The 23,387-nt window shown below is 40.7% G+C and overlaps 1 protein-coding gene across 2 annotated transcripts in view; it reads left to right on the top strand.

Annotated features, from left to right (window-relative positions):
• Positions 1–3,986: 3,986 nt before the first annotated feature.
• Positions 3,987–23,387, top strand: part of ATP7B (ATPase copper transporting beta) — a 31,703-nt gene continuing 12,302 nt past the window's right edge. Inside the window, exons 1-13 of one of the 2 annotated variants that reach the window (XM_065678307.1) lie at positions 3,987–4,443; positions 11,089–12,316; positions 13,902–14,138; positions 15,512–15,675; positions 16,546–16,707; positions 18,172–18,248; positions 18,604–18,778; positions 19,354–19,587; positions 19,777–19,868; positions 20,001–20,128; positions 21,250–21,404; positions 21,595–21,729; positions 22,460–22,654. In XM_065678307.1, the coding sequence (XP_065534379.1) occupies positions 4,195–4,443; positions 11,089–12,316; positions 13,902–14,138; positions 15,512–15,675; positions 16,546–16,707; positions 18,172–18,248; positions 18,604–18,778; positions 19,354–19,587; positions 19,777–19,868; positions 20,001–20,128; positions 21,250–21,404; positions 21,595–21,729; positions 22,460–22,654 (3,231 nt within the window). In that variant the 5' untranslated portion in view covers positions 3,987–4,194. The remainder of the gene's footprint in view (positions 4,444–11,088; positions 12,317–13,901; positions 14,139–15,511; positions 15,676–16,545; positions 16,708–18,171; positions 18,249–18,603; positions 18,779–19,353; positions 19,588–19,776; positions 19,869–20,000; positions 20,129–21,249; positions 21,405–21,594; positions 21,730–22,459; positions 22,655–23,387) is intronic. The other variant, XM_065678306.1, reaches the window with a different exon arrangement.

The following is a 23,387-nucleotide window of genomic DNA, read 5'->3' as shown; positions in this document are numbered from 1 at the left end:
CCATGAGTCTTACCAGTCTTCCACTGAACTTTCAGCTGCAGCTGATTGACTTGGTAGAGAAAATGTGAGGCTTGTGTTGCTTAGCAGGACTGAAAACTGACTGCTGACTAAGCACAGAGATTTGCTTGAAGAAAAAGTGCATACCTTTACTAACTACTTCTCTTCTGGCTTAAAGAGGACTCTGACAGAGGAGAAATAGTTGCTCACACAAGGGCTGGGTGCTTCAAGGATTCCTGCCCAAGTAATGCTGTTAACAACTTCTTGATAACTGTGAGTTACCAGCACTGTTGTTCGTGGTGTTACTAGGAGCTTTGCAACACACTGCTTCCCATCACCCCCCCTTTCTCTTTTCTTAAAGCTCCAGTTCCTGCAGTCACATTATATCTGTAAAATCCAAAGTTAATCTAACTCTGTTATGATGGGGGAGAAAAATTCAAAACTTTTAGCTGACTGCATCCTGAAGACAAATTAAAAAAAACTCAAAATACTGACTAATGTGAAATTGTTGAGGGTTTAGCCTCCTGTCACTGTTCGTATTCCTCAAGGTTCATTGTATTTCAGTGGTTTAAAATTATATCTGAGGAGGAGAGTAGGAAAAGGGTTAACATTCAAAGGCAGACTGGATTTCTAGAGTAATGCTGCTATATCCCTCTTTGCTCTGATGTGATGTGCACTTATCTGAACTGGTTCCTCTTGTCTGTCTGTCAGATTAAGGCAATGTGACCCTCTTACCTCCAGGCCTCAGTTTTCCCCTGGAACCCAAGTGTTTCATCTTTCAAGGCATTATTAAGGCTACTTTAAGATGCTTCCTCTGGGCATCTTAAAAGAGGAGCCAGAGGGATTAGATGCAGGCCAGAACATCCTATAAAGCCAAGAATGAATGCACCCAGGAAAAAAATTTACCTGAAAACACAGAGTTCTTGGGTGTTTATCATATTCTCTGATATTAGCTGGTAATGTAAAGAGGAAACCTCATGTTTTACCATCTCTAGACAGTTTAAGTCAAACGGATTTAATTTTCTTGGCATGTTCTTCATTTTCTCACATGGAAATGCAAGCATCTCTGCCCTATGCTAGCAGAGAGCTGCAAAAACATGGACATATTTGCTATTTGCCACCTAAATCTCATGCTACCCAACCTGTGTGATTCCTCCTGGCAAAACTAAGCTGTGCAAAATCTAACCTTGACCCAGAGAATGATATTGTTAGATAAGACAGATAACATTGCCTTAAGATAGGGTAACAGACCCCAACTAAAATGCTCTCCCCCAATTAGCAGGTTACACAATTAGCATTAATTCTGTTAACTCTAAGGGGCAATCAATTGAGCCAGAATGGGGAAAATAATTTGGATATCAGTAGCAGTCTGTCAGAGTTCAGCACCAGATGGTTGCAAGCTGTTAAATCCCAACAGCTGCCTCACTGCCCTGACAGATCTTGCCACCCTTGAGGTGCCGACATCAGGTCCCTTCCTGAACTGCCTCCTGAACCATGAGAGAGTTGTGGAGTTGTTGGAATGGGGCAGGATCTCTGAGCTTTCAGTCTGCTGTACTAAGGTAAATAGAAATGGTTTGGTTATGAGATGCTCAGTGGTTTCTGCTTTGTGAATGGTACCTCTTCTCCAAGGGCTGCTTGTAATTGGTCGGCTACACAGGTTTCACTTCCCATTGCCATATACCTCTGCTTGAACCTGCAGCTAAGCTAGGTATTTCAGATCAGCTAGACTGGTTGAAATATATCTTGTGCCCCTTTCATCTGAAGAACTATAGCAAACTTCTTTCTCAACCAAATAATTCTCTTAAGGTGGGTAAGTATCTTGTAAGACTGAATGTATTCAAAGCATAACCTTGTATGTTTCTTGTCTACCTCCAAATTGGTGTTTCAGGCTCTGCCAAAGGCAGAGGACTATGGGGCACTAAATAGGAACTTATCTCCACTGTGTTTGGGATCAAACAGATTTTTATCTCAGAGTTATTCAGAAGTTGGAAGGAAAAAACAGAAAGGATGATGTTCGAAGGGGATTGGAGAGAAGAGCCTTACTAAATACCTCTTTATTCTGTCAGCCCAAGCTGAACTTTGCTGGTGAACCTGAAATGAAGAAGAAAAAAAGCGAACTTGGTTTTACAGTATGTTTCATTACAGAATAATTTAATGAATACTAGTTACTTGTGGAAACATGCTAGGTAGGGTTTGAGATATTTTTAATAGTAAGGATACTGTCAGAGATGTGTGGATCAGGTATAGATTTTAGAGCTGGCCAGAAACTGGAAGTTCTTTTCCCTAAGACAATCTAGAATTTGAAATTTCCATTATTAGGAATTAGGATGCAGAGCTGAATAGCTTTGGGTTGGGATCAGATTTTGTTTTAGAAAGACAGCAAATAGTTTTTAACTTGATATATATACATATGTATTTAGTATGTAGTTGTAGCTTTAGTATTTAACGACACTAGTGACATATTTTCATGTGAGCCAAATTATATGATTTTCAATGGCTTGTTTCAAACCCAGTTAAAACCAGTAATTAATGAAGATATTTCATCTTTAACATAGTTTTCTTTTACAGAAGCGTTCCAGCTGAAGACAGGTGTGTTTCTAGTGAGTTTCATTGATATATACAAATGAAACACAGATATTTACTCTTTTTAGCAATGCTCTTTAGAAGGGCCATTTCTCAAAATGCTTTCAAAATAGCCCTTTTTTAAAGTGTAATGCTATCACCAATCATGTATACTAAGGTAATGACGCAAAATAGAGCTACAACAGTATTTTGAGGTTTGCTTCACTGGCAGAAGACCTTATTTTTCCAAAGATGTTCTTGACTCTGAAGTGGAGTCAAGAACTGGATGGTGTGAGCAGAGCTGAGGATTAATCCTTGTGGGGAAGTTATGGCAGGAAAACAAGGAAGGATGCCAATGTTCTGCATGGTAGTTTTCTGGGCTACTGTGTTTGTGGCAGGGGTGGGAAGGATGTACTACTTTCAGAAGTAAAAAGAATCTGAATTTGTCCTGCCAGACAGGTGGATTGTCTGTCATTGATTCCTTCAGATTTGACCCCGTAGGCTAACCTCTGCATAGGACTAAATTTTGGGACAAATCCAAGAGATTCTGATTAAATGCAGACTAATCATTTTAAGGTTTGCCTTTGCAGTGAGGTCACTGCACAGCCAGGGATGGTGTGAACTGCTGACACGTCAGCTATATTATATCAATTTTTTTGGGTGCCCCTGTTCAGGGGTGTCTTCAGGAGTGGGCTGTGCTACTGTGGGCTTAGGGAACTAGAGATGTGCTCACCAGGTTAGCACAGCACTGTGAATTTGCTGTGGGCAATACTAGAGAAATACATTCAAGCTTGGCTTTAGGCACTACTGGTAGCTGTACCCATCGTGTGTATGGCTGTCTGAATTAGATGTTCCTGTAGTTGCCCATAGGATTTAAAGGGAACTGAGTTTGCCAAAGGGAATATCTTCTTTTTTTCTTTACCTTCTGGCACTCATTGCTGATTTAATGTTGTTTGGTTTTTAATAAAGCTTGCTGATGGTAAGGAGGCACATTTCAAAAAGTACAAATATTGTACTCATTCTTCCACCCCCCCATCCCCTTGAAACAAAGAATGAGTGTTCTCGTGCCCTAAATGAGTGAAAGAACTTTGGTCTAGGAACCTTATCTAATGATATAATCATAGGCATGTTTTCAGTGTTAGAATGGGCCACATTTTATTCCAGAAATCCCTGGTAATTTCATAGAAGGAAATGGAATAGCATTGCCCTTTGTAGGAGCTGTGATTATGCACATGGCCACAAGGAACTAATGCCTGGCTGGCTGAGTTAATTATGCACTGGTGCACACAGGTCATGTTTGACTAGCTTGTGAAAGGCAGCCTTGGCTGAGCTTGCTGCAACGCCGTGTGCAAAGATTAACAGTGCAGAACACAGTTTGGTAAGCACGAGGGATGCCAATTGGTGGGAAGCATTTAAACTGGCAGGAAGAGCAGGTGGCTGAGTGCAGCAAGCAGTGTACACAGGGATCACAGGTTACATCTGGGATTTCGTGATGAATGCCTAATGAGCACGTTGATTAGACGGGCAGAACTCTTCAAGCCATTGTAAATGTAGCTGAAAGAAGTGGGGCTGATAAGACAACCACTCTTGTAAAGCTTTCCTTTGGCGCTGCAATATTTAAAGTCCAGAAAGATAATGGAGAGAAAGCTGGACAATAAAATGAAAAGGGAACTGTCCTGCTTAGCTACTTTGAACAACAAAAACATAACCCTGGTGTCTATTCGTAAGCGGCAGGCAGCTCATGATGTGCCTGAACTACTGATTATTGGTGAAAAGCCCAAGACAGGATATCCGATAAAAGCAAGCAGTAACTTGCAGAAGGAAGAGAAAGTTGTGCAGAGTTACTCCATGGGAATGCCAGAAGTCAATGAAGTTGAAAGACAGGTCAGTGGGCTGGTGTGTGTGTGTGTTGGGAGGCAAGAGGTGTTTCTGAACTGGAGAATTTAAAACAGAGCATGTTGGATGCGAATTGTGTATTAAAGGAGGTTAAAACTTCTGTATCTAAATTGTCTCAATCCCCAGCATGGATGCCTGCCCCAAAAGAAGCAGTACACAAATGCAAAGTCCTCAGAAAGTAACCTTTGAAAGCAGATGTTAATGATGGGTTATACTGTAGTAGTAATGAGCATTTTTTTCAGCTCCACCTCTAATAATACAGCGTAGGGATTCTTAGTAAGGAAACCTATTAGTATTTCTCCTTTTGAACTGCAATTGCTTGAGTAGTTTGCCAGCAGCTCATATCAGGTATTCTTTGGAATAACAGAAGGTGCAGAAACATTAAAAGGTCCTAACCGTAGGTAAGTAGTTCATAGCTAAGTGGATGTTAGGGAAGTTCTTGATAATACATCTGTGACAACATTTGTATTTTTTTTTAAATTCATTGATGTATGTAACTATGGTATTTTTGGAGATTAACTGTTGTGAAGAGGCTTAGAAAGGTCAGTGCTGATAAGAATATGATGAGATTTATTATTTTAAAAAGAGGTTTTGTTATTTGAAAGACTTGTAAATGACAGCAGTGTAGTTTGGATCAGTGAATATTGTGAATATTTAAGGAAAAGAAACTCTTCAGACAAATTTTGTGTCCTTTGAAACTGCATATGCTTAGAATAGCTTAAATAATTTGTGTCAGACTGGAATAAAATAACAGCCAGGACAGACCAAATATAGCTGAAAGCTTTTTCTGACTTGAGTTACTTATAATATAAATGTTTGCTAGAAAACAATCATGACATAAATGACTTCTTCCTGCCAAAGGATCTCTCTTCTGTGTTCAGAGTTCATTGGGATATGCATTTTGCTTGTACTGGAGCCATCATGAATATCACGAAGTGTTCTGCTTTAATTCTAAATTGGAAACAATCCATTTACAGCAAGGCTTTCTCCTTTCCCACTAAAGTGAGCCTGGTTTACATAGCTCCCTTTAATTTGAAAGTACCTGTTAAGGTCTCTAAGGTGTGCTAAACTATGGTGTTGGTTTCATTTCACTAAGACTAGCTGCAACTGCGTAAATATTTCCCCATCATCTGTACTGTTATAGAAACTTGTTTTTAGATGTGGAATAACAGTCACTTGGCAGAAGCATTAGGGAACTAACATTTTATTTTGAAAACAAAAGCACATAAAGGCTGCTTTAAAGTAATATTTTCATTGAATCTCAATATCCAGGTGGAGAGGGCAGTTTTCCCCTCATTTAAAACTCAGCAACTGTTTGAAAAATAACAAGCTGTGTTGCAAGTAGTTACTGAAAATAGTAGCTACTGACACTTGTTAATCTTCACTAAACTTGGGGGGAAGAGGGAAGGAAGAATTACCGGTTAAGATGTAATACATTTAAACAATATGAGCTAACAAGATGGATGGAGAAGCTGCACATAAATTTATTAAGGAGAGCAAGGGTTGAATTTCTGCCCACTCAGAAGTGCAAGTATGAAACTGAAGACTCGGGACCTTTGATGTTCCTGAGTCTGCTCTGTCCTCATTTTGTTGTTCACTGCCCACCTATAACAAACTGGGAAAGCATCTGAAGCATTTAATTAATAGTGTGTGGCTTTTCAGTTGTGTGTTACTGCCTGCCTGAATCCAAAGCCATGAATCAGTGGGTTGTGAAAGAACAAAGCCAGAAAGGTAAAACAGTGACACAGATAAGACAATTCTTTGGCAGTGCTTGAAGGTGAGAGTGGGATAGCTGGTTTCAGCCTGCAGAGGTAAAGGGAGAAGAGCAGCCCAAAACCACTGGAGATACTGGGCATGAGGTTCAGTGAAATTGGCATTCTTGGATGAGCAGATGGGGAGAGGCAGAGGGGAAGGTGCTATTCTATGACTCTATGAATGGGCTGGGCCCTGTCTCCTCGCCAGCTGACTGCCTGGCATCATGGTGAGGAGCCTGGTGCTTGAATTTCAGGAAGTTAAAATTGGCATCCCCACAGGCCAGGTGAAGGAGGTGGAGAGCAGCAGAGCAAGCCCCGGGGGAGAGCCTTGGTGGACCACCAGAGAGGCGCAGCAGCTGTGTAGGATCTCCATGTGGGTGATGCACTGGGAGCTGTGGGGTGTGCCTGCCACAGCCTCAGCCTTCGGCTGCAGAGGCCAAGAGTGTTACACTGGCATTCTGGAGGTGGCTGCACCCCTTCAGGGGAGAGGGGTGGCTTTCCTGGTGGCAGCCACTCCATGGGGTGACCATGGATCACAGGGGTGGAGGCAGCATGGGGACTCAGCCAGGGGCAGCTGATAGCTGGGGCATGAAGCCAAGGAGGGCATCAACGTTGTTGACTTGACAGCCATGGGGTTGCATCCGTCATCAAGACACTGGTCACCATGTGTGCATACATGAGGGTCTTGCCCAGTGCTGGGGTTTCTTCTTTGGTTTTGGGTTTTCATTTGGTTTTTGTTTTGGGGTTTTGTTTTGGTTTTTTTTTTTTTTGTTTGTTTGTTTTATTTTCAGTTGCTTTTCTCACATTTATTCTGTATCCCCTCACTGCTGTGTTAAACTTGCAGCCTTTACACTTCTGAATGGGAGTACCCAGAAGAAATAGCCCATTTGTGGGGAAAGTGGGGCACTAGGCCTTTGAGGGCAGCACTCAGTGGGGTGGTGTTGCTGACCAGTGGCACAGGCCATGGACCATGACCAACTTTCCTGCCAGACCTGCTGCCGAGCTCTGGATGCTGTAATGCCAAGTGCTGCATGCCAAGCTGGGGCTCAAAACTTGGTGCTCCCAATCCAGCAATGTCTCCCTGCCCTGCTCCACCTCAACGCTTTCCACAAAATTAGCCCAGCCCCAGGGCACAATCCTGTTGAATGATCTCCTGCATGCTGGCTGGAGGCAGTCGGAATGCAAGCAGGATCCTCTGCCCCTTCCTGCTTCTTCAAGGCCTGCTTTGCCCCAAGGCAGGCATGAGTGCTTCAGCTCCTGCGTGGGACATCAAGGGTTGTTCCTCATGCTGGTTCTTCATGCTCTGAAATTCCCATATGGGGAGCTGAGCTTCAGGTTCCATGTTCGTGCACATCAGCAGTTTCAGTTACTGCTCACCTTGGGTCTGGTTCAGAGCTGTCTTCTGTAGATGCAAATGTTTTCGATCCTACTCTGTTGCTTCCTTTAAAGCTCTCTCCAGCTACCACTGCTTCTGTGTTAGTGTGTTTCTTATCAATTTTCTTCTTCCTTTCTTTTTTTTTAATTTTATATTGTTTAAGTGAGCTCCATAACACTGCTTGCCACAGGAGTTCGTAGCTTTCAGACAGGAGCCTCACTCTGCTGTGTGTGTTCAGTTGCAACTTTTACGTGCAGAGCAAGGGAGGAAAAGAATTGTCGTAATGTTATGCTTTCATTATTTACATGTTTTTTGTATAGTCACTGTAGAAATATGTGTGAGACTGGTAGAGCAAACAGATTTGGAGCACACCTGCCCTTCATAGTAAGTAGACCTCTTTGTGTGTGAGACAAATGGTTGGTAAATGCATGTGGTTCTTTTGCACTCCTTTATGGATGAAGAGTCAGATACATTTTCATTATTGGCATTTCTCTCTAGGCAGAAACAAGCAGGAGGGGCAATTCCTGGGAATTCCAGGCACATTTTTTTCGGCATTTTTGGAGGCAATTGCTTCTCTGATCCTCTTGCAGAGGATGTCCCTCAATTCCTATACAACTTCATTGATGCCATTTTATGTGTGGGTGTCTGCTGCTATCAGGAAATCCTCTTCTGAGACCTACCATGTGCCCTGAGGCAAACTACGGGCGCATTTCTGCATGTGTCATCTTTGTGTCCTCACATGAACCTGCTGTTTTGCTCTGATCTAGTGTAGCAACACCCCTTCTGGAAAATTCACACATAGATGTATCTGTGCCTTCTTTTTTCTTCCTTTAAGCTGTTAGGCAATACTAAAGGCTTTGCAAACCCTGTATCTGAACCTGTGCACATGTCTGGGTTTTCTGGAAGGTAGATTCTTCAACAATTTGGCATTTTGGGCTTTTCTGGGGGGGGGGGTGTTGATTTTTTTTTTTTTTAAGGGAAGCAAGCGTTTTTAATATAGCCACATCCCCTCTATTTTCTCCTTGTCGTTTAAAAATTTGTGTGCAGGGATTTTTCTCCTACAGAGCATAAACCTCTGGTTTTGTCAAGTAACAAACAAAATGTTTTTGCCAACTCTCCTGAATATTTGGATAGCTTTTTAGCCAAAATATAAAGTGCTGCCAGGTTTTGATGTTTCTGTGGCTTATAATTCTTACTACTTTTTATAAGCAGTAGAATCAGTCATTGCTTTTATGTTTTTCAAGAGAGTGGAGGACAAAAAATGCCCTTTAATCCTTCTATATATTTAATATGAATTGCTTTTATGTCACTGGGTACATGGGAAAACTGAGATGGTTGGGTGTAGGGGTGGAGGAATGCAGTGGAGGACATAAGGCTTGTAATGGTTCCTGGGTTTCATCTCCAGGTGGCTGCCAGACACATGGTGGAGCAGGAGAGGGGAGGATGTTCGTCTTGCTCCTCTCTCATGCTCTGTTTTGCCAAAGGGAGCAGAAGGCCTTTGTTATATGAGCTAAAGTAAATATACAGAGTAAGGTCCTGGAAAATCCCATGCAAAGGTTTTCTTTAACGGGTGTTTGTGATAAGAAGAGCTGGCCACTACAAGCAAAATGGGTGGGTGAGAGATTGTTTTCATCTATCAGATGAGCTTCTTTGCCATATAAGAGGCCATATTATTATTTTAAACTGTGGAAAGGCACAAATAGGAGGAAATAGGCATGTGGTTGTCTTTGTGCGTGCTTAAGCAGGGATCCATATTTGCAAGGATGTCCAATTAACTGTTTAAGTTTTGTTTTGAAAGGAGGGGCTGGCTACGCATTTTCCTGTGCGTTGGGGATTTCAGCAGCTTCTGGGAAGGGAAGTGCAAGGAGAGCAGTACGTGCCCTGGGTGCTGCCAGGCCTGTTGGAGGGGGAGGTAAAAGGGAATGTCAGGGCTAAAACATTCTCATGACTTCTTCCCCAGCATCCCCAAAACCTTGAGGTTCAGTGAAGATGGAGGGAGCAAAGAGGGGAGTGCAGGGGGAGCTCCTGTTCGGGATAATGAGGAGCTACACTGTAATGCTGAAGAACTGAAGTTTCTCATTCCTCCTGTTTTAATAAATACAATACAGAGAAGGCTGAAAGCAAATTTTTCTTAATGTTTTACCATTTTGGTCATGACCCCAGACCTCATTATTCTCAAGCTGTCTAAACATGAAACAAAATCAAGTTAATGAATTTTGAATACTGCAGCAAATGAACTGGATGCAGTCTAGTGTTAATAAACAGCCTAAATGCTTCTCATCTGCGCTGTGGTACCAAGGAGGGAGTTTTCTTGTCGGTGGTAGGAAGAAGATTTGTGGTATTGAGCCTGATCTAGTGGCCCCTTCTCCTGCCCCTCCCTGCAGTAATGCCCAGCATCAGGTGCTTTACTGAATGATGGAGAGCCCCTGGCTTCTCAGGGAAGAGAATAGATTTGTCATAGTAGCTTATATGTGAATTTTTAGTAATTAAAGCTACTTTAAGTCACAGACATGAATTTTGAGTTCTTTCCATGAAATCTTACAATGTGGGACTTGTCCATCCCCTTCTCAATCTTTCTCATCATTTTGTGCCAACAATTTCCTTAGGCAACAGAGTCTAGGCTCCAATTACCTGTTCTGTAAAAAGCATTGCCTTTATAACTTGTTTTTTTATTATTTAGTAATTCATTTTGAATTAAATTGAGTGCATTAAACTGTAGAGAGCCAGTACTGCAGAGCCCATGATCTCACTGAGAGATAGTCCACTTGTGACTGACCTACTTCAGTACTGGCCACTATGTCCTGGAAACGAGTGTTGGATCAAATCAGTGAGTTCTTGTATCTCCATATGTGGTCTTCCTGAGGTGCCTCACAAGGAGGTAGATTAAACTAAACCATAGTGGAAGTATCTGAATGTTGTTTTGTGTCTTTAAAAATCTTTGTCAGATACAGATTTTGACTTCGAAGATTTGCTTGCCGACAGCTCTTCAGATATCAGGCAACAGGTCCTCACTGTGCCAGCTGATTTCAGGCTTCTGGAAAATCCTTGATTCTGTTTTCTGTAGGCATTTCTGTCTGGTTTGGTTTGAACTCCTGCAGTAGCAGGTTGGCCAGACTGAGACAGCTTCTGACATTTGTGGACAGACAATCAGCCCACTTTCTGCTGTAACCATTTGTGCCAATGTGCTCTGGAGAGCAGGGCTCAGGCTGCATAGTGAAAGTGCTCTGTGGCTGCAGAAAGCTCAGGTTTTAAATGATTGCATTGGGGTGGAAATATTAAGACAATTTTGCTTTTATGTCCCTCGTGAATATTTTTTAAATTGCTGCTCAAGAGAAGTGTCGGAGGTGTGATTTATCATTGTAGGCATCGATCACTGGTAATATATTCAAAGTGTAAGTTAACATCATGAAGCGTTTTGGTGGTATAGCCTGACTTGAAAGCACATGCAGAACATTGCTGCTTTCACAGGGCTAATGATATTTTACTTTGCCTCTTGTTCCTTAGGCTTTGTCCACCACTGATTCTCCCCCTGGCTGTGAGCTGGAGCCTACAATGAAACACAATTTTGCTTTTGACAACATGGGCTACGAGGACAGCTTTGAAACTGGGCCCTCTTCATCTTCCCAAGAACACACTGTGGCAGTCAATGTTGTGGGAATGACTTGCCAATCATGTGTGCAGTCGATAGAAGGCCGAATTTCCAAGGTGAAGGGCATTGTGAGTATTAAAGTGTCCCTTGAACAGAACAACGCTGTAATAAAGTATCTGCAGTCAGACATAAGTCCTGAGCAGATATGCAAGGAAATTCAGGATATGGGCTTCGATGCCAACATAGCAGAAGAGAGGTTGACAACAGCGACAGTAAATTTGTCATGCTTGAAAGAAGCAGTAGTTAAGCTTCGGGTAGAAGGCATGACATGCCAGTCCTGTGCCACCAACATTGAAGGAAAGATTAGGAAGCTGCATGGTGTGGCAAAAATCAAGGTGTCACTTGGTAACCAGGAAGCTATTATTGCGTACTATCCTTACATCATTCAGCCTGATGACCTCAAGAGTCATATCAGTAACCTGGGGTATGACTGCACCATCAAAAGTAAATCAGCCCCTTTGAAGCTGGGTGTCCTCGATCTTGAGCGCTTGCAGAATGCAAACCCGAAAGAGACACCAGCAAGTCTTGAGAGCAGTGGAGTAGATCCGTGGTTCACCAAGATGAGTAGCGCGGCTACAGTGGCTCTACAGGTAGAAGGCATGCACTGCAACTCCTGTGTCAGAAGCATCGAAGGAAATATATCTGATCTTCCTGGCATACAAAGTATTAAAGTGTCGTTGGAGCATAAACGTGCTGTGGTACAGTATAGCCCAAATTTAATTACTCTGTCAGCTTTGCAGCAAGCTATTGAATCCCTTTCACCTGGAAACTTTAAAGTATGCCTCCTTAATGGTTCAGAAACAAGTAAAGGAGCATCTCCATCACCTGCTTCCCAACATGATCTTTTCAGAGAGCCGCTGCAAGACACGACGTGCATGGCTGTCATTAGGATTGATGGCATGACCTGCAATTCTTGTGTACAGTCCATAGAAGGGACCATATCACAGAGACAAGGAGTGCAACATATAGCAGTTTCTTTAGCTGGCAGAACTGGGACCGTACATTATGATCCATCTGTCACTAACGGAGAAGAGTTAAGAGCTGCCATAGAAGACATGGGGTTTGATGCTTCTGTACTGACAGGTAACAGTGTTGTTTCTTCCATGGGTAGCATGCCAAGCTGGGCCATGAGACACCTGTGTTGAGATTCTCTCCTGGAGAGAGACTCTTGGCACTGTCTTTTCTAAGGGACTGACCTGATCTGACCTCACTTAGCAAGGGAGAGAGATTTCAGCTGTGGCATACCTTATTTCAGCCCTTAATAACTGTACTGGTGGGTGGAAAAGTTGAGTTAAATTATGAACCCAAAGGTTTGAAAGTTGGTGCAAAGTGTTTGAATAGCTGATCACCTTATCCACTAGAGGAAGTTTCCTCCTATGTCTACAGGCTGCTATAAGTAGATTTATCAAACCAAATGTTTTCATTTATGTTCATTTCATTTCTAAAATACTAAACCTCACAAACTTATTGAAATCTCTTTCATTTAAAATCACCTCTTTTTCCCATATACAAGTCCATATTATTATTTTAAACTGTGGAAAGACAGAATCCATTGACCTTTATTTATTGAGTATTTTTACTAGCTCTACTAAGCTTTACTTTAAGTGAGATTAGTAGGAAGATGCAGGTACTCTTTGGTGGGAGCAGCTGCTTCCACATGCAGCTGTGGCGCATGCAGCATGTAGCTGCAGCACAGTTTGTATGTTTTGTATATGTGCTCAATACTTAAGAACTTGCTATGGTGCACTATCTCCTCTTTAGTGAATTTCAAATGTGGCAATATTTATCTGCTTCACCTCAACAGATTTTCTTTCAGATACTGATGTACTTTACCTAGAATGATTTAGTTTGATCACAATAGACCACATCCTGTTTGCTTTTCTCATGGGTCCAATCCCTCTGAATCTGTGGTACTACTACAAATGAGGAGCCCATATGTGGTCTTTCATTACAATTTGTTTGGTTTATAATTTGTTGTGGTGGAACCTGATTTATCTGTGGAAAAGGAGGGGACCCCCTGTGCTAATGTATTCAGAAACAACTCTTGATCCTTTACACAAACCTCTGCTAAAGGGAGGCAGTTTGTGAAGACAGCTGGAGCTGTTGGGTATCTGTTCAGCATCTGGTAAAGAACAAAAATTAGTGCAACAGACCTGTATGTGTTGAGGTCATCTGGGTCTTGCAAATCCTTCCACTACTTGTTTTGCAGTATTTGCAGTGTAAATATTGTGCCATAAAGAGAAACATGTTTAGAAACCTGTCCTTTTCCTTGTTTGGGATGAAGAGCTATGTGTTGTGCACAGATGACAACAGGGACAGAAGGGGTATGACTGGACTGCATTCTCTGTGCTGGGTAAGGACCTTCTAGGTAGCAGTATATCTTTGTTGAGTGGAGGTGTCTGTCAGGCCTAGGCACTGAAATTAGAGGGAACCATTTGCCATCTGAAAGTGGAAAACTGATTCTGTAGAGTTAAATGGTCATGCAAGTGCTACTGGTGAGTATATATTGTTATACAGGTGTATTATTTCCATGAAGAGACCAAGATTACTTCATCACCTTTCAACCAAGAGACTTCACATGATTGATAAATGTGACCTGTTTGTAATTTTGCACCACCCAGTCTCACTGTAAATAGTGCTTGTTCAGTGTATTGTGCATTTATTTAAGATACTGCCACTGGAGAACATAAGCAACAGCCTGACACCAGCAAAACTGATGTGCAGCCTCAAGCTCCAGATCCTCCTCACCAAGGCTGTTCCTCAGATGCTGTTCCAGACAGACCAGATCCTGATGGGCCAAACCAGCCCAGTGGAGCGACAGCTGGGAAGTGTTTTTTACAAATCACAGGCATGACCTGTGCGTCCTGTGTGTCTACCATTGAGAGGAATTTGCAGAAACAAGATGGTAATAAATTTCAATTTCCTGTGATCTTAATTGATGGCCAGGTTGGATGGGACCTTGAGCAACCTTGTCTGGTAGAAGGTGTCCCTGCCCATAGCAAGGGAATAGAACTGGATTATCTTTAATGTCCCTTCTGACCCAAACCATTCTATGATTCTATGACAATAATGAGTCTGTAAGGGACTGTAGGATGGAAACGGTATTCCATGTGATTAATGGAAAAGGTTGTGGTACAACATCCGGAAGTTAAATAGGCTTAATGTTCTTTCTTAGTGCTAATGTAACTGTGTTGCTGTTTAACTATCCTACTGCACTGGTGGATGAACCCAATGGGCATAGTTGTATTGTAACAGTAAGTTGCTGCAATATGATAAAAATTTCAGCTAAGGCTCAAGACAAGAAAATGATTCTCATTTAGTTTTCAGGGCTTTATTGCTTTACAAATCAATCCATCTCTTCCAGAGCTGTTGAGGGCTCTGGCATGTTTGTGATGTGAAACTTACCCTTCAGGTCACATTTGCAAAAGCAGCTATAAGCAAATGCATGGCTCCAGTGCCTGGGTAATTATATTAACTTAGGCACAGCAAAGCTTATTAGGTTAGAAGTCTGCACACTGGAGCTGCCTTTCCTCTGGCCATATAGAAGATGAACAGATGAGCCCCAGCAATGTCTGATTTAATTTGGGTAGGGATGCCTTTAGAGGATTTTGCTTATTGATTACTGTGTTCTCAGTCTCCCAGTGGTGGTCTCACTGCCTTGATTTAAAAATCTAAGAAACTGTTAGCACTTCAGAACAGTTATTTTTGCCTGTGATTTTTATGTTTTACTTTTCAATTCTAAATGTAGATTTCTGTGGGTTGATTTATTTAAAAAAAAAAAACAAAAACAAACAACCCACCAAAAACACCCCAAGCAAAACCAGATAAATAGAAAAAAACTAAAACCAAAACCATAAAGAAGATGAAAAAATAACCCAAAGGGAAAAATTTGTAAAGAAAAAGGCCTAGCATCGTGCTGTGGGGCTTGTTTAGGGCTTTCCAAACTTAAGAGTCCAGGGTAGAGTTTGCAGCAATGAGTGTAAAGATTGCTTCCGTACATCTTTTTTTTTCTCATTAGATCATAGCAAAGTTTACCTCCCTCTGTGTGTAACTGTTGCAGTTCTCATTGCTGAAGGGAGCTGCAATGTGGCTGGATGTCAGGGAAAACTTTGCTGTTGTGACTAGGGAACAACACTAGAAGGAGGCAGAGAGGAATCATTAAGCTTATAACACCTGTTAAGTTGTTACAGCCCTCACTGACATTTACTGGTAATGTTTTATTTTTCTTCCTCTCAAAGGAGCTACATTATCTAATATTTTTTATTGTTGCCACTGCAGGGATTGTTTCAGTGTTGGTAGCACTGATGGCAAGTAAAGCGGAGATAAAATACAAGCCAGAACTCATACAGCCTCTTGAAATAGCACAGCTGATCCAGAATTTGGGTTTTGGTGCTACTGTCATAGAAGATCATGCAGAAACAGAAGGGAATGTGGAGCTTCTAGTAAGTTGTGCATATTTGAAATTATGCGTTGGGTTTGGTCTGGAAAAATAGCTTTCTTGCAAATGCTTCTAGTTAAGGAGTTGTGGCTAGAGCAGGTCAGTCTGGCTGGTGATACTATTTTTTCTTAATTGCTGAAAAGACAAAATCAATTTGTCTTGGAAGAACCTGTGCAAAGGTGTTGAAGTTGTATGTACAGAATAGGCTTCCCATAGAAAAGAAAAATGAAATTGAACTTTTCTGTGAAGGTGCTTCGGCCAACACTACAGACTCTGAGCAACTGAGAATGTAGCACCAAATATGTGTTAATAATGCCTGGGGCTTTGTATAGAGGTTTGAGTACTTTGGGTAAAATTAGTAAACTGTTTATACAAAGGACAGATACTTCAAAAGTCTGTTTTTAGTCTCTGACACATACCTACTAAAAGACAGATAGCAACAGCCAACAGCTGTGCTAACAGAGAATAAAGTAGGAACATGTCTTATTGAAGCCACAGGAAAATTTAAGTAAGCAAGAAAGTCACACATGCAGAGTTTGATTTGGTAATGTTAACATCACTGCTGATAGAACTATATTAGCAATACTGTGGCAGTTAATGCCGTGTACAAGTACTGCTATACAAATATACAGCTGTGACTATAACTGCTGCTTCCAGAATTTTGTGATATAAGTGTATAGTTATGTTCTCAGCTTTGTTTCATTTAAGACAGCTCTATAAAAATCTTCATGCTGAGGCCTTGGGTCAGTACCAGCAGAGCTTGAGTAGTTGTTAGTACCTTTTTGACACCAGGAAGGTGAGTCTCATATTCATCCACAAATATTGGATGAATGTTGGGGGCTGCTAACTATACCTCAATTTGTCTTTTCTTTAGATTGCAGGGATGACTTGTGCTTCTTGTGTTCACAATATTGAATCCAAACTCATGAGAACCAGTGGCATATTGTACGCCTCAGTTGCACTTGCCACATGCAAAGCTCACATCCAATTTGATCCTGAGATTACTGGACCTCGAGATATTATAAAAATAATTGAGGTAGGCTTTAGAAATCTTTTATGTAAGAACAATTGTAAGGCAAAGTTAAAAAGGAAACAAAGCAGTTGATATTTGAGATGTTTCACTGACTTTTGCAGATGACAGTTACTGCCATATGTTTTTATGCTGTTGTGGTTAAGCAGCTGTGCTCCACCGTAGTGCATAGTCACCCAGGTTGTTACTCTGAAAACACACCCTTAAAACTGCAAAACCAAACCTTTCTTATCTATATCTATCTGGTAAAAGTGTCATATATTCATTCTTTGCAATTCTGTGTGTAAAATCATGTGTGTCTGATTCCCTGTCATTTCAGTGAAGTGTTGCTACTTCAGAAAAAAAATACTACTTTCTCTTGCCAGTGAAAAAGGCTGTAAAAGGAGTTTTACAACAGCTCATGCAACAAGTATTACACATCTCTGTTTTCACTGGCATTTATTCCCACAGCAGTTCAGAGGAGAACTTTTTAAACCGAAAGAACAGCCACTAAACAAGAAGAATCCTGGCTTAACAGAAACCACACAGGCCACGAAATCTGTCATTATCATGGCCAAGTTGTGGGCAAAATTTTTTCTTTCTCTGCCCCACCAGAAAAGTGCATGTGTGTGAAGAACATGAGATTGAGTAGTCAGGAGAACAGCAGAAACTGCCATTTGTGTTCTAGAGTATTTAAGCAGGAAAAAGCCCCTAAGCCACAGAATTGGTGGGGCAGCAGTGGTTAACATGTTAACTGTTAGACTGCTTAGGCTGGCAAAATAGTTCTGTAAAGTGTATTTTGTCACAGGAGCATCTCATGGTGCAGGTACAAAGTTCAAATGTATTGTTCTTACAAGTATGCTTTGGGGTTTTTGTTGGGGTTGGGAAGAGGGAGCATAATTCTACTGCAGTAACACATTGAAGCATCAATCAAAACTGGCTATTTGCTTTTATTTATTTTGGGGATGCTCTGCCTTGTCGTTTGTTGTTTTACAGGTTGAAACAAATTCTAGCCACTTTGATGTTCAACTCAGTTTGGCCCACTCAACGGTAGTGTTAAGGAGATGCTCACAAGATTGACTAGCTCAGTGGCTTGTACATTTTTACCTTCTTTTGTGGTTTTTCCAGTCTCTCATAGTTTTCTGGTGGAGATGAAAGGTCATAAATTTCCCTGGAGGAGGAGGGCAGTGAAACTCCAGCTGTCAGTAGGAGGTTCCTACGCCTAAGAAACCTGGAACATTCACTGCATCTATACACTGTGTTTATGTATATATATATGTAGGAAACCCTTTGCAGTCCACATTTTGAGTACTGTCTGAAATATCCTCTCAGGTTGGCAGGATCCAAAAATAAGAAGTTGGCATTTATTAAATATGGAATAGTGTCCCTTTCTGACGTTTCTTCTAAAAGCAGTATCATTTAAGCATGTGATAAGTAATACGGGTAGTTTAATCAAAACTGACTCATCTTCCCTCTCCTTTCAATAAAAAGGAAATTGGCTTTCATGCTTCTGTGGCTAGAAGAGTTCCAAATGCACATAATCTGGATCATAAAAAGGAAATCCAGCAGTAAGTATTTCTCTCTCACTAATGAATGTGTATAGATCATCTTCTGTAACTCCCCCTCCCTTCCCAGTTAGTTTAGCTTATCCTTGTGTAAAGCGTATTTAATTTTACTATTCGCCACTTGGTTCAAGTACTTTTATTACTTTCATTAGTTTAGGTTTTTAACTGATAGAAGTCTATACAGTTGAACATATAAGAGACGCTTGAAACTGTTCCAAAATGCTGGTTCTTTCCCATATATCCTGAGGCTGTTAGTACATTACTAATACTCCATGTTTGGCACAGCGAGCAGTGTTGGCACAGGCCTTGGTATTGTGGGGTGTATGACAACCAGGTATTTACAGCTTCTACTTTTCAGGTGGAGGAAATCTTTCTTGTGCAGCCTGCTGTTTGGTATCCCTGTCTTAATCCTAATGATTTATATGCTAATACCCAATGGTGAGCACCATGGGTCTATGGTGCTGGAACAGAACATCATTCCTGGATTATCTGTTTTAAATCTTCTCTTCTTTGTCCTGTGCACTTTTGTTCAGGTATGTCCACAGACTTCCTAGGGGTTTACTTTCTATTAATCTCCCATTTATGTAATCTGATGTGATAAAAAGAGGAGATGGGAAGGGTTTAGTGGATTAGGCCGGCTGTCTTATCTGTACCACCTATGCAGAATGAAGTGGCACTTTAATGCAAGTTATCCATTCTGTAATAGCTTGTAGTATTTACTCCTGACAAAATTGCATCAGATAATTATCCAAGTGGGGAAGGTAGTGTTAAAATGAAGAAGTACCTGATCAGCTCCAAACTAATTGTGTAGCTGTAGGCAAATACCTCAGCTTCAGTGACTTGTTTACCTTGCATTGCTGAGGGAAAGGATGACATTTAGCTGGCAGAGCTGTTTTGAGAACAAGGAAGGGCAAGTGAAAGGGGGAAAATGGAGTCAGTCTGCTAGCAGATTACTTCACTGAAGTTATGTCAATACAACATTTGAATGGGACAGCAATGCTTTCACTTACCTACTATGCGTTTATAATTCTGCTGTAGGCAGTATTATGTACTCTCTGTTTTCACTGCTGTGATCTAAATATAAGTCTGTCCATGCTTACACCAACAGTTTCTTGGTGGGTGGTATTTTTACGTGCAAGCTTACAAGTCACTGAAGCACAAGATGGCCAATATGGATGTGCTCATCGTACTAGCCACGACGATTGCCTATGTGTATTCCTGTGTTATCCTCATGGTAGCAATAGTTGAAAAGGCAGAGAAAAGCCCCATCACTTTCTTTGACACTCCTCCGATGCTGTTCGTATTCATTGCCCTTGGGAGATGGCTGGAACACATAGCAAAGGTAACTCAGCTTCACATTAATTATTCTGTATTTATGATGAGAGTAGAATAAAACTACTCAGAGGAATTTTGGGTCAGATGTTTCTGCTGTAGCTTGCATTATACAAGGTCATTTGGAGTTCATTTTGTTAATTAGACATCAGCATTTATATATCTCAATATATCTTAAACATTCATCTCTCTTTCCTAGAGTAGGACCTCAGAAGCTCTTGCTAAACTTATATCTCTTCAAGCCACAGAAGCCACTGTGGTGACTCTTGGACCTGACCACTCTATCATCAGGTATATGTTTATGAACCAAAACCGCTTCAGCCTGCCTCGGTGCAAAGACTAGGCTTGATATAGTCTGTGTGAAAGCATTATTATTCTTTTGATGGGTTAATAATCTGCCTGTTCTACTTGTATCTTTTGTAGGGAGGAGCAGGTAGCTGTTGAACTGGTTCAAAGGGGTGATATCGTAAAGGTTGTTCCTGGTGGAAAGTTCCCAGTGGATGGAAAGGTCATTGAAGGCACTTCTATGGCAGATGAGTCTCTCATTACTGGTAACTTCCATTACACTTACACAAAGAAGTGGAATCCTCTAGAATTCTTTCTTACAAGAAAATAGAGCAGACCCAACCCAGAAGCTGCTGTGTGCATAACCTCCCACCTTAATGGATGCTGTGCCCAGCATTTGTGAGCTTGAAGCCAAATCTGTGTCTGCACACAGCCTAAACAGCTGAGGAATTTCTGCTCAGTTTTGTTACTTTTAATAACTTACTGATTAGATGGGTAGAGTCTAAATATTATTGTCATTATTCCAAAGATCTTGTAGGAATTTCTACTGGTATGTGTTTGTAGAGATGGTACCTTCTCACAAATAACTTCTAAAGGGTGATGGGGAAATATTGCTGAGATGTTGGGGTGTGTATGCATGGGCACTGAACAGGACTTCTCCCAGTGCAAAGAGATGGAAAGAAAGCCTCACAACATGATGCTCATTAAAGGTCCTGGGACTTTTTACAGCCTCTGAAATTTTAATTTCATTTTATAAATGTAATAAGGATTAACTACATTGTTCAATTCTTATAAATAAGTAAAGGATATGAAAGCTTTACATTGGTATTGGCTTACTTGTTTTAGTTACGTATCTACTTTGCTTGGGGAGCAAGAACACCCTTAGTTTAAGAGAACCAGTCATTACCACTAACCCTAAAAATAAAGGAAATAAAGATTGCATAGAGCTATTATTTTTTAAGAGGCAGTGTGAGAAGAAGAGCTTTTCCACAAAGACAACTTTTCTAGTCTTTGAAAACTGAGGGTGTAGAAATAAAGACAGATTTATATCTTTATTTCCACTACCCATGGCTATGCAAAGCATTACCTGGAGAAATTCCTAGAAGTTCCTTTTACAACTAATTTGCTCCTGGCTTTTTTAAGGGGTGATGAACTGGAGAGTTGGGACCAAAGAAACAACATTTTCTTTGGAAGTAAACCTAGAAAAATGTTTATAAAAGTATTACACCACTTAACATGCTTTGACTAGATAGAGATAGATAACATGATTTCTAATCATTACTGCTTAGCATACGGATTTTGCTAGCATACAATGAGCTGTGGTCTAATGGACTATATTCACTGTTATTAGGGGCATTTGTTTATTTATTTTACCTTTTCTTTCTAGGGGAAGCTATGCCAGTCACTAAAAAGCCTGGGAGCACAGTGATTGCTGGTTCTATAAATGCACATGGCTCAGTTCTTGTTAATGCAACTCATGTTGGTAATGATACCACTCTGGCACAGATTGTGAAATTAGTAGAAGAAGCTCAAATGTCAAAGGTAAAAATAAAAGGAAACTTTATTCATATGTTTTGGTAAAATATATTTACTTGTCCACCAAACGACGTGTTTCTCCAGACTTCAAAAAAGAATGAGATAAAGACTATCAATCAGACATCTTCATGAAGTTCACACATTTATGTGTTTTGACCATAAACATGCAAATATGTATTTTTTTTCTTTCTTATAGGCACCCATCCAGCAACTGGCAGACAAGTTTAGTGGATATTTTGTACCGTTTATCATCATCATTTCAACAGTGACATTGATAGTATGGATCACAATTGGGTTTATAAATTTTGATGTTATTCAAAAATATTTTCCTGTAAGTAATTTCAGTAAGAGATGAATTTGGGTGTTAGGATCTCTTCCAGTGTAATTAACATATCTTCTGTGTGTAGGGTTTGATGTTGCAGTTTGGCAAATACTTTTATACAATATGGTGTTTTCTACACAGAGCAAATAATTACACTGATAAAAATCTGTCTGCAGGTATAAATACATCTTTTCATTTACCCCTTAGTTCTGCATGTAGTATCTACAAACTGAAATTAATGGCAGTCTTTGTGGACTAAACATGATCTATAGCTGCATTAAAAGGAGCTAAGCCATTTCTATCGTGCCTACATTTTTTTGAACATCCTTGTTCCTGATTGCAGACAGTGGGTTTGGCTTTAGAAAGATGAACTTCTGTTATCTTTAGGATGTGTGTTTGCTATGCTCAGAAACTGTGGGAATCTGTGTACCCAGAAATAGGGTTGTCCTTTACTAAGCTATAAGGGAAAGTTATATTTTCACCTAGAAGCCGAAGAGCAGAGTCAAGCATAAGTGTGCTTGAGCAGCAAAACATACAGAAAATATTGTTGCCATAAACAATTCATAACATTGACCTTTCTGTACTGTTACAGTGACAATAATATATTGCTTTCCTCTACTGGATGTTTCCATGCAGATGTATTTTTTGAAATGACTGTGGTTTATTGTGTAACTATGTTGTCTTCTATCAGCAATCATACATCTCCTACTTTCCCCCTGCCCCTTCTCTCTTCTTGCAGAATCAGAACAAACACGTTTCAAAAGCTGAACTAATACTGAGGTTTGCGTTTCAAACCTCAATCACTGTGCTGAGCATTGCATGCCCATGTTCTTTAGGGTTGGCTACCCCCACAGCTGTGATGGTGGGCACAGGCGTTGCTGCACAGAATGGTATCCTCATCAAAGGTGGAAAACCCCTGGAAATGGCACACAAGGTTAATAGTTCATTTTATACTTTTGCGGCTCATCCAGCTGTTGCTACACAGCAAGGATTTCCTAGAAAATCCTGCTGGTCAAGAGAAAGACTGCAGAATATTGATTGTTTGTTTTCTATTGGTTGCTGCTCATGAAGGGAAAGAAGACAGATCTGACCTTTCTTCAACGCAGTCATAGCAAAATGTTGAGAGACAACCGTTCCTGTAATCTCATAAAAGTGAGGCTGCTAATCTTCTGCATGATCGCAGAAGTTTCTGCATTTTGCGCTCTCTTTACCTCTCTGCAAAAGAGCCCAATAATCCAGTGTTTTCCTTCTTTCCTCAGAGGGCTGTCATGAAATGTATATTGTTCATGATCAGCTGTTTAAAACGTAGGATGTAAGAGAAAAACTGAATGATTTGGAGTTGGTTTAGAGCAGAGAAAAAAGATAGGAGTTAGAAAAAGTCCTTCAAAGGAAGGAAACTGATGAAAAGAGGAGGAGATTGAAGGAGGAACAGGTTTGACGTGTCCACAGCCAGTCAAAAGAATATGTGTTTAAACCATGTTATGGTAGACTGGATTAGACACACAGCAAACACTTGAACTGAAAAGGATGGTAAGAATAAGTCAAACAGTCTGGTAATTCTTGTTCTTGCTGGACATTATAAAGCACAGACCAGAAGTTTTCCCAAGTCTCTGGAAAAAAAAAAAAAAAAATCAAACAAAAAATGACTGCTGATTAGTGTCATGACC

This window comes from Lathamus discolor, chromosome 4, assembly GCF_037157495.1.
Source record: "Lathamus discolor isolate bLatDis1 chromosome 4, bLatDis1.hap1, whole genome shotgun sequence".
Taxonomy (NCBI): Eukaryota; Metazoa; Chordata; class Aves; order Psittaciformes; family Psittacidae; genus Lathamus; species Lathamus discolor.
Note: the sequence above shows the minus strand (reverse complement) of the source record. Positions and strands in the feature narration are given on the sequence as shown.